This window comes from Papaver somniferum, unplaced genomic scaffold, assembly GCF_003573695.1.
Source record: "Papaver somniferum cultivar HN1 unplaced genomic scaffold, ASM357369v1 unplaced-scaffold_154, whole genome shotgun sequence".
Lineage (NCBI taxonomy): Eukaryota > Viridiplantae > Streptophyta > Magnoliopsida > Ranunculales > Papaveraceae > Papaver > Papaver somniferum.
In genome coordinates this window covers 9376239-9388094 of record NW_020624820.1, presented here as the reverse complement: position 1 = coordinate 9388094, position 11856 = coordinate 9376239, and the positions used below count along the sequence as shown (strand labels likewise).

Sequence of the window (11856 nt, the reverse complement as noted above, 5' to 3'; positions counted from 1 at the left end):
ATTTGTAAAGAAAGTATAACACATACAGAAAAAGAAAAATAAGATTGTAGAGGTTATTGTATCAATCAAACTTGATTGAAAAGGAAGATATGAACATTGAGATCTGTGCAGAGAAGAGGACCAGAGTTTTAAGGCGCAATTCAAACTACATTAGACCTGCCAATATTCTAGGACACCAAGTGAATCGCTCAGTTCATCACCAAAAAGATAAACTGATATAGAAGATGAATCCATTTAACAACAATGAAATAATTGGATTAGCTAGAACTCATCTAAAACTTACAAAAATATTTATCTAAGAGGAGCAACAAAACCAAGAAAGGGAAACAAAAATATCGAGACAAGTTGCAGTGACTGTATGCAACAGTATCAAATAAGATTCCTCTTCTAACCATGTACAATCTAAGCAACAGGTTCAGGTATTTTTCTTGATTCCAACCATGATAGTGCTGCAACTTTAGTTGCCAAGAACCAACCAGCCTTCTCTGGAGCTTCGTGAAATGGCGCATTCAATTCATTCAAGTGGGATTCAAAGACAGTTGCCAATCCATTTTCAGAGTACTTGTGCTTACCATGACCAGTATTAATTCCGAGGCATGGAGGCAATTCCTCCCCATTCTCTATTGCTATGGATAAATCATTCATCCACACGTGCAATGCTGTCAGCGCAGCTCCAAGAGAGAGACTCTTCAAATGCAAAGACCACTGTGTTGGCGATTTAGTCTGAATAGCTGTGTATACCTCAAGCGAAAGCCCGATTTCTAATAATTCACAAGCCTTTTCCAATAGATCAAGATTAACACAAAGATCTATCAAGCAATTACAGTAAGGTTTCCTTACTTCTCTACCTATACAACTAAATAGCTCTGTAGCTTCTTGTTTGAACGCTCCATCAACTGTTTCTCCCTCTACCAATAACTTCACAACAGAAGCTAGTTGAGGGTTTGCCCTGTCAATGCATCCAATCAGCTTTCCCAGTTCTTCATTAGAAGTTTGCGTCATCACATTTAGAAGACAACCACAAAATCTAGCATCGGGAGTTATGCCCAAATTTACTAGTCGATCAAACGTTCTCACGACATCATCCGTTCGATTTGCTTTTCCGTAACACTGTATAAGTGACGTTAACACATAAATATTTGGCTCGAAACCAGCTTCAAGCATCTGATTCAACATTTCCTCAGCTTCTGAAACTTTTCCACTGCACGAATATATGGTAATCAAAGAAGAAAAAGACCAACTATCAGGCTCACAAGTTTCAGACTTCTTCAAATCCTCAAAAATCTCAATAGCTTCATCAGTGAAACCAATATCAGCACACATAGCTAAGATAGTATTGTAAAGAACCACATTCAACTCCAAACCCTTCTTCTTCATCTCTCTATATACGCTTAATGCATCTTGACCATAACGAGCTCTACCATAAGCCCGTAAAAGAGCAGCATAAGTTCCAAAATTAGGAGAAAACCCATTTTTAATCAACTCTTTATAAACAATCTTCGCCTGCCATGGCCTCTTGGCTCTTCCCATAGCATCTAATAACGTGTTATAGATAACTAAGTTTGGCTTAACACCCAAAGCCTTCATCTCTTCATAAACATTCAAAGCCCCGTCAAAATTTCCCGATACACCATAAATCTTAATCAAAGTCGAAAACGTAACCAAGTCAATGCGCCACTTCTCAGTTCTTGCTCGATCATACAAACTCAAAGCCAAATCAACATTTCCTGCTTTTCCATAAGCATCAATCATGGCTGAATATGTAACATCATCAGGATTCAATCCAAAAGACGGCATTTTCTCAAACCATTCCACAGCTTTATTAGGCAAAGAACACATCCTTGCACAACTAATTATAGTAGAAAACGTAATATTATCTGGTAGAACACCTTTCTTAAGCATTTCATCAAACAACAATTCTGCTCCATCCAAATTCCTACTTTTTCTAAACACTTTCAAAGTAACGTTATAAAGAATAACTTTTTTCTTTGGTTTTGATTTCTCCTGGAAGTATTTCAAAGCAATCAGAGCTGTTTCAGGGTTTTCCATATTATTAAGAACAATAACAGCATCTTGTTCAGATGGGTTTTCACCTAAACTATTCAAAACATTAAAAACGTCTTCCTCAGTTGAATCACATGAATTCAAAGCTACTGCAAATTTCACTAGTGAAGCATACCTGGAATCATAAGATAACTGTCGAAGTTGCGATGCTCTTGGACTTTTGGGGTTTACCCAAATATGATGTTTTGCTTGTCCATTTGGGTTTCTCTGAGATTCTGCAGTTTTGGAAAAAGACGTTTCTTTGGGTAAGTCTTGAGGGTCTTGTACAGAAACTTGTAGAGAAGATAGAGAAGAAGTTCTTGGTTGAGATTTCTGAGTACTTATCAGTTTGAGAGGAGAGTTGAAGTTTCTGGGTCTCCATGAAGATAGAGAAGAAGTGAATTGAAGATTGTGAGATGGAGATAGAGAGTTGCAGAGAGATTGGTGGTCACTGCAGAGGTGAGAAGGCGAAGAAGTGAGACTGAACCCCATTTTTCAGAAGCAACACCTTATCACAGTAGAGTGAGCGAGTGTTTTGAGGAGACATATATCCTGTTTGACCCGGCTTAAGATATTTAGGACGACTCGGTTAATTTTTAGACTCACTTTATTATTATTACACTTAGTTTACATACACTAATAAGGTGTTTGGATATTTTTAAAATGATTCCCGGAAACCAAAAAGAAAAATTGACTTATTTTTTATTTTAATTTTTTTCTTCCTATTTTGTTTTAACTTGACTTCTGCTCGTAGTATCCAAACATGTTACTAGAGTGTTTTTTCTTTTTGTTGGAAAGGGATAGATAGTGCAAGGCTTGCGTATGCCGATTTTTGAACATCAAGAAAAAATAGCTTTTGAAGAAAGTTGCATGTTGTCATCATAATCAGCTACTGCTAGATAGTTCCTTATGCAGTATGGCTCCTGAAGAAATGGTGATCGAAGGTCCCATGACCCAAAACGTATGAAACCTATTGATATCCTCGGTCACCTAAAGCATAAAAATCCAAACAATTTTTGTACTTTGAAGACTATCTACAACAATGACGATTCAATGCATAGAAAGTATAAAATCTTACTTTGAAGGATTCTTGAATGATCCACTTCCTTTCTATGAGTTTCTCAAGCAGTACGAGAAGGCGCTTGATCATAGACAGGATGAGGAAATATCAGAAGACTTTTAGTCTCTTGAAACACGACCTGTTTTGAAGTTAGATGTTCCAATGGAATAACAAGTCGTTGGTCTGTACACAAGATCAGTCTTTAAAGAATCTCATAAAGAGTTTTATGAGAGTTTTAGCTACATTGTTAAGAAACATCAAGGGTATGAGAAAATTGGACATATGCAGTGTCAAGGTGGGATCAAAATATGAGTTGCATTGTTAGTTTTAGCTCTTGTAAGAGTGAAGTGTGATTGTCCAAATTTTGAGTTCATGTGACGAATACTTATTTTGAGTTCATGTGACGAATACTTATAGGAAGGAGATGATTGGGTTTATGTGATGAATGTTTCTGAGCTTATTTGGCTTGTCATTGCCAATGTTTGGAGTGACAAAATCAAAATATTTAGGAAAGTTTGACTTGACCACGGAGACATCTCCAAATATCCTCAAAATATGGATAACTCACCAAATAGGAGAGCTCATCTCAATAGTCAGCCCTCTCGCAGATGTCAATGGTCAGTGCTGATAACTTCAAGAATACCGAGGCTAATCAAAGTCTATATTGAGTTCAATCACTAATTTATTTCTAAAGTGAAATACACTATTGATTTTTCACATGAATAGGAGGTGCTTTCGAAGTTTTTGATAAAAAATTTGATACAACCCTGTTGTCTATTTCATGAATATAACAAAATTAGAAAGAAACAATAACTAATTTTAGATGAGAATGACTAGCATTAAGAGAAAAAACCGCATTTTATTACTTTGTTCACTAGAATCTCCTAGGAAATTGATGAGTCCCAAACTCATCAATCAAATATCATTAGTGAAATTAGAAGAATCAACAAGTAAAAGAAGGGAAGAAATCCGGCAAAGAGAAGGAAGAACATCATAGAACAGGGAAAGGCTTACAGACACAGAGGATACTCAATACATATTCACTCAATTATCATTTATAATAAACAAATATACCACCTATATATACCAGCACCCATACAGTAACCACCTAAAACTACCCTAACTACTCCACAAACCATACATACATATCAATCATATTACAACCACGACCTATCATTTCCCACCCCTTGAAAACAACCCTGTCCTCAAGGTTGGAACAAGCTAACCAGTAATGGCATAAAAACAAAATTACAAGGGAATAATAAAATGTAGAACGTTTGGGTTTTTCCCACTTGACTAATAGGACATGTGACGATACCCAAAGAAAGCACAACAAAACACCCACGAATTCTGCCTCCATACTTGTTGTGTTTAAATGCCATGAAGAAGAAGTCAAATTCTGTGTCTTCAATAGAAGCAAGGCGTAGTGTGTAGGGTTCTTCACTTTGTAGCCTTTTAAAGGGTATTTTCAGTCTCTTGAAAATCTTCATCAAAAATCTGATAGAATTCACCAATATTGTGTGATGAATAATTTTGAAATTACGTACAAGAAACTCATCTTTTCTGCAAATATCTCGAAGAAATCTCCTAGGTCGATGTCGTCTTCTTTTTCTTCTTCGACTGCTGCCGAAACTCTGGATGAAATATCTGAAATACGCGTAGAAATATCTTTCATCATTTCTTTTTTACGAACGTCGATTATATTGTTGAATTTCTTGATCATCAGTTCCTTATGTTATTCCAAAAGAATCAAAACAATAGTTTTGATATCTTTGATAACATTATTATGCCAATTCATTTGGGTAGGGTACAAACCATCCGAAAAAATCGAACGACTCTATTACCATTTGATGAGTCCCAAACTCATCAATCAAATATCATTAGTGAAATTAGAAGAATCAATAGGTAAATAATGGACGAAATCAGGCAAAGAGAAGAAAGAACATCATAGAACAGGGAGAGGCTTACAGACACAAAGGATACTCAATATATATTCATTCCTTTATTATTCATAATAAACAGATACACTACCTATATATACCAGCACCCATACAATAAGCACATAAAATTACCCTAACTACTCTACAAACCGTACGTACATATCAATCATATTATAACCAGGGCCTATCAGAAACTACTTGTACTTCATTGTCTTCTCTTTTCTTATGATGACTTACGCGACACTCAGTCTCCTAGAAAATAGAAAATGACTCTTCTCTTTAAATCCACCACAATTCCAACAACATCTCTCTTATTAATTAGCACTCACAAACGCGTTTGGATATAAATCTTCTTCTGACTTCTACTTCTGGAGAAGCAGAAGTCAGAAGCAGAACTATTTTGCTTCATAAAAAGATGACTTTTCTGCTTTTAGAAGTCGTTCTGAAAAAATATTGCCAAACTAACTTCTGACTTTTCGACTTCCAGAATTCAAAAAGTTACTTCTAAGTGTACATCCAAACAGTCTATATAACACCTCTTTTACTTTTACTGTTGTTGTTAACTTCTGGTTTTTTTATGCAAAACCGCTTTAGTTAACCGAGGCAACTCTAGGAAGTTTCATAGATTAAAAAGTTTAACAAACCATGTTGGCAGGTTTTCTTTAGAAAAATAAAAATAAACTCCATTCAACAAAAGAATTACAAAATCAAACACGGTTAACACACTAAAAAGGAAACCATGCTAGCACGACTTACAAGCCCTAAGGCCAAACAAATGTGTAATGTAGCTAATAGGTAGCTAGTTTACTCCAAGTCTCTAAAAATATCAAATTAAGAAGTGGTAGGAACCGTCACATTTTATGCTAGATTGAAAACAGATTTAGAAAGAGTTTCAGGAACCGCCACATTCTAAGCCCTCACTTAACTTGTTTGTTAATATTGCTTGTAAGACTTTAAAACCGTTTCCGGTCTACTAAAATAATTCATATTTCCTAAAACCATAGAAAAGAGTTAGGATTAGAACAGAAGGGAGATCCCTTCCAGGTTAGGAAAAGGAAACACGTAGATGTTTTTTAGATGGCTCTAAATCTGGACTATTTTGTGGTTAACCATGGAGGTGTTTGCAAATATAAGAGGGTGGACTGCAGACAGCTTATGAGCAGAGATGTTTCAATAGCTAATATTCGTAAGGTGAGAATCACTAATGCTCAAATTAATTCGTGCACTACAATATGAAAAATGTTTATCCTGAAATGCTCAGCACGTCCGTCTTCAATGCTGATACTAAGTTTGAACTGCATTTCTTTGAGTCTTATCCAAGGTTATTCAGATTATGGGCTCAGTCCTTTAGATTATACTTAATTTTACTTTTTTTCTTCTAACTTTTGATGTTTTCTTCTCACGTTTGATTTCTTGGAATATATTATTGGAGTCATATGGTGGGATAAAATTAGTGGCAAGCGTGTTCCTGTTTTTAGGGTGGTTTGGTGGTCTCTTGAAACAATTCTAACACCTATAACTGCAAGGCTTGGATTACCTTTCTTACGATGCGTGCTTTTTTGGAGATTGGTGAGGCTGGTTATAAACATTACTTCTTCATTGTTTCGGTATTTTAGATAATGTTCATAATATCTAACGGTGCTCTGCAAGGACCTACCCTTGATAAGTTCATCAACTGTACTTATTCGAAGAGTTATGTCACAGCCATGAAGTTAGAAAGTAATATTGTTATGTTTATTATAGTTCATGCCTATCATAACAGTTTGCTTGTAACATCGTTAGATACATATTTAAAGTCCAGTCATTGGAAAAACAGTTAGATGATGGAAAATATATTTAACAAAGTATGAGTTTGAGCAAAGAATCTATTACATCTAATTGAGAAGAAAGAGTTAATTAAATAACAATCTATGTTACTACTCAAAGTCGTAATCATGTTGATAAAATATGTTGGGGGGGGGGGATTCTCTGATGTTGCCGACAAGTCAACCTGGATACTACACTATTTAAATTCATACTCCATACATGAAAACAATCTTACCCATCAACGGTATTACTCTCTGATGTGTATGGAATTGAAGAATGACTTGCCTATTGGTACGACTAAATGAGTGACCGCTGAATATTTCATTAATTGCTAGTATGTATTGGTTCAATATATTACATTTAGAGTTTATGTCCATTGGAAACATGTTTTATATCTGTCTCTTCTATCTAATAAATGATTATTATGTCCATTCCATGTCTGTTATCAATGATATATCTCTTGTACTGGTATATAATGACATGTACCTTGGATCAGTGATAGGTTTGGAATTTTTCCCCGACGTTGATCCAGAAATTTGATGGCCTTATTGTTTTACACTTTTGGTTCACTTGGAAATATTTGGTTTTTGTTGTGGCTGAAAAAAGTAAGAAGTATTTATAATAACCACGACATATCATAGGTTTCCACCCATCCCACATTCTCGTATTCTCTCACTGGCCTTCCAAAGTATGAGTAGATAAAGAAGTGCGCTACCAAGTTTGTACGGTTCCGATAACAAAGCATCAATGCTATACTAGTTAATCAATTAAGATGGTCAAAATCATCTCAGGATCGGATTTTGGCATGTTATAAATGAAAAGACGAGGGTACCCAAATACACAACAATCTTTTAATTTCAACATATAAGTCATATACCTTGTGTGATTGTCTATGGTCGAAGTCGAGACAATACGACAACAATATATTTACTTGACAATATGTTAGAGCATACCTCGGCCAACCTCGCATGCGTTGCTATCTCAAGCATGTTTATCAATGTTAGTGATCAAAACTATGAGTATTGATTTCTAGCCTACATAGCTAAGTCTCGGACTAGGATAGAAAAGTGTAGTTGAGCTCAAGGACTTCATGGCGATTCATCATACAACGACGAAGATCTATACAAGGAACCGTGAAACTTCAACAACAAAAAGGTATGTGGAGACTTGAACTTATCTATCACTCAAAAGTCTATCTATTCTATCTCCTACTTCTTATGAGACAAAAGTCGTATGCTATATAGACTAGATCATACACATTTGACATTTCGAGCTGGGCATTTATTGCTTATCTTTTATCTCGAAATCGTGTGTTGGTAAAGCGTTTCGCTTTGATCAAGTTTATCTTCACCTAGTGACGAAAGTCATGAAAAGTTTCAATCACTTTGAGAATTGCTCTGACGTGAATCGGTTTGTGAATAACGGCTACGTAGCGTCCTCTAAGAATGTCTCAATGATTGAAATGAGAGTTTAGATTACATAACCATGTATTCCTTGAACCGAAGTTTTCGAACTTTGTTGATCAAGAGAAATCGGGAGGATTGTGGAATTGGCTTTCCAAGTCCGCGAACCCAGTACGCAGACTCAGTCCGCGAACTGTCAGAAGTTCTCGACCGAGAATTTTTGCTGGATTTTCCAAAACTCGTTTGTGTGCTAAGTCCGCGAAATCAGTCCGCGAACTGGCGGAAGTTCTCTTTCCGAGAATTTCTGCTGAGTTTGGAAAACTCAACCGATTAACTTAAGTCCGCGAACTTGTTTGTGAACTTAAGAGGTTATGATCTAAAGATGTGCTCTGAACATGAAACATTAAATTACTAAGGAATGCTTTATGCAAACCGTGGCTATAATGTTCATGAGCCGATTCAATCGAATCGAATCATCTTTGTTTCAATTGTGTCTTGTATAGTTACATAAGATCTCATAGCAATTGAACAACTCGTTAACTAGTCCATTTGAGTCAATTGAACTAGTTATGGTGAAGAAGAACAAGGTTAATATGAAATGCTCATATGGTTAACCTTTTTGGGTTACTATGTTGAACCAACATACACGTACACGTTTGGGCATGGTTTTCACAAACCCAGTAAATATCTACCCAAGTGTGTGTGACAAGCTAAGTTTTTGATCTAACGGTTGAGAAATATTAGCTTGAATCTAAATCAGGTTTTCATCTAACGGTGAATATGGATTGCTTTGTACCTAAGGCAAAACCCTGATTTGAAGGCTATATAAAGGAGACATCTAGCATTGTGCAAAACTAATCCCCACACGTATGTGTGCTACAAGTGCGCCCGCTAGAGTCAATCTCCATTAACCTTTGATTTTCTTCTCTAAAATCAGGTTAACGACTTAAAGACTTCATTAGGATTGTGAAGCCAGACCGATACTACTTTTATCGTAGTTGTGTGATCTGATCTTGCATCTTCTATCGTACGGGTACAATCGATTGATTGGCTTGAGATCGTGAGAGCTCTCCGATAGGCAAGATAAAGAAGTCACAAACATCTTCGTCTCACTGTTTGTGATTTCTCGACAATCCGCTTGTGTAGTCAGGAAGGATTGTAGAGAGGTGATTGATTAATATAGGCTGTTCTTCGGGAATATAAGACCGAATTATCAATTGGTTCCTGTGCACCTTAATTTTATATCAAAAGACGGACAAAACCTAGGGTTTATCTGTGGGAGACAGATTTATCCTTTGATAGACTTTTCCGTGTGAGACAAATCTGTTTATTATCAAGTCTGCGATTTTGGGTTGTAGCAACTCTTGGTTGTGGGTGAGATCATCTAAGGGAATCAAGTGCGTAGTATCCTGCTGGGATCAGAGGCGTAGGAGTACAACTGTACCTTGGATCGGTGGGAGACTGATTGGGGTTCAATTATAGTCCAGTCCGAAGTTATCTTGGAGTAGGCTAGTGTCTGTAGCGGCTTAAAATAGTGTGTATTCAATCTGGACTAGGTCCCGGGATTTTTCTGCATTTGCGGTTTCCTCGTTAACAAAATTTCTGGTTCTGTGTTATTTCTTTTCCGCATTATATTTTATATAATTGAAATAATACAGGTTGTGCGTTCGTGATCATCAATTGGAAATCCAACCTTTGGTTATTGATTGATATTGATTGATCCTTGGACATTGGTCTTTGGTGCCGTCCAAGTTATTCCTTGTATTTGATTAAAGACTCGCTATTGTTTTAGCTTGAGTAAATCAAAACAAGTGAGAGATATTGACTCCTTGAGATACTTTAATCTAGATTGAGTTTGACTGTCTAGTTGATTCTCTAGCAAAGTATTTCGGAGTTACTCCATACAGATTGCTAAGTGAAATATTGGGTGGTGTTATTAGACCCCCGCTTTTTCAATTGGTATCAGAGCAGGCAAACACAGTAAACCTAATAAGTTTGTGTTTGTTCGTTCCATATAAATTTCCCTATGGGAAATTTCTTTGGAAAACTTGCTCCTGGCATCTGTAACGCACGCCAGAATTCCTTAAAGATTCTTCAAAGATTATTATGGTTAAAACCTCTGGGTTCTCATGATAATCTTACTTCATCTAAAATGGGAGATTTAGATGTTAAGAAGCAATCTGAAGGAAAAATAAAAGGAAAGAAAAATTGGGAAAACGTTCAATACGCTCAAGGATATGGAACCTCACTAGATTAACTCTTGATCTCTATGAGGAATACTATCGTGATGGATCAATTGATAAAGATCTGTTTAAAGCGTTCGAAGGCGTTTTTAAATTCTTAGAAAAACTTAATTCTGTTAAGTCTAAGAATCTTTCCGGAAAGGGTGTTGGTCGTGTTAAAACTGTTAATACTGAACAACCCAGATATCGTAAATATCCTTCTTCTAGCCCGAAACAACGAAGGATAGAAAGCTCCAGCTTCCCTGACTATCATCATTATTTTGATTATACTACAGGGACTGTTCACACCTATCAACCAGATGTGTCGCGTGAGAATTCCTCTGCACATTATGCCTCTTAGTAAAAAGACTCGCTTTTCCCCATTTGTACATATCTTGATGTGGGGCAAGAAATGGCTTGAGTTGTATACAGTTGTGTTGTTGTTTGGTTAACTTTCTATTACCTCTGTTTTCTTCCAGTTTTTTGTTGGTTGTTTACCACTTATGTGGAAAGGGCTAAGATTTTTCCTTAAGTCTTGTGGATCACGGTTCGTGTACAGCCCAAGCCCATGAATGAGGGATATATATATGTTGGTGGTCCGCGAACCTTCTCCTTTCTCATCTTCCGCCCGCGTACGTGAACTAGGGTTTGTGCTTCTCCACCATTAAAGCTTCTTTGAAGAAATCAAAAGGAAGGGTGTTTGAGGTTCTCTTCAAGTAAGTAATCTCCTTTTGAGTATCTCTTTATGATGATTTCTAGAAGCATGAAAAAGAGTTCTAAAAGCTCAAAATCCTCTAGCTTGAATCCACCTTGTGATCAAAATTCTCTTAGAATTAGGTTTTTGAATGATTCTTGTGCTAGAACTTTTGATAGAATTGCTTCCATAGGTTTTATTCTAGAAAAGAAATTGGAAACCTTTAGTGGATATGAAGAGGATTTAGCTTGCTTCAAAAATTTCAATCTTGGGAATATCTTTAATGGCCTTGGTGGATGTTTTGATTCTCTAACAAGGATTTTCTATGCCAACATTCGTGATGTTGATTTTAAGAAGATGGAATTCAAATCCATGATAAATAGAGAAAGGTTTCTTTTTAATAGGGAGTTAATTTCAATGGTCACCGAAATACCGTTGGGCAATGTACAGTTACCTAGACCAAGTGATGAACGTCCTTCATATGATGATATCTCTATTGGACTTTGTGGAAAGAAGGTTGTTTGGAGTTAAGGAAAGTTTCCTACTAATGATCTTAGTATTGCTTTAATGGCGTTTGGAAAACTCGGTATCTCTAACCTTTGTCCCTCCACAATTGAGAATTCTTGGTGGAGTTATGAGTTTGCGGAATTGGTCTTCTTCCTTACATCCGACAATACAAATATTGATA

The 11856-nt window shown here is 36.3% G+C and overlaps 1 protein-coding gene across 1 annotated transcript; it reads right to left on the bottom strand.

Moving 5' to 3' along the window:
- Positions 1-180: 180 nt before the first annotated feature.
- Positions 181-2546, bottom strand: LOC113336892 (pentatricopeptide repeat-containing protein At4g16390, chloroplastic-like). The gene has a single exon (XM_026582588.1). It carries the CDS (start codon positions 2533-2535, stop codon positions 403-405), a length of 2133 nt encoding a protein of 710 aa, XP_026438373.1. The 5' UTR covers positions 2536-2546; the 3' UTR covers positions 181-402.
- Between the last annotated feature and the right edge of the window lie 9310 nt (positions 2547-11856).

What these genes read in the sequence shown, in the direction of transcription:
- LOC113336892 (XM_026582588.1), bottom strand. Translation starts at nt 2,535, where the DNA reads ATGGGGTTCAGTCTCACTTCTTCGCCTTCTCACCTCTGCAGTGACCAC.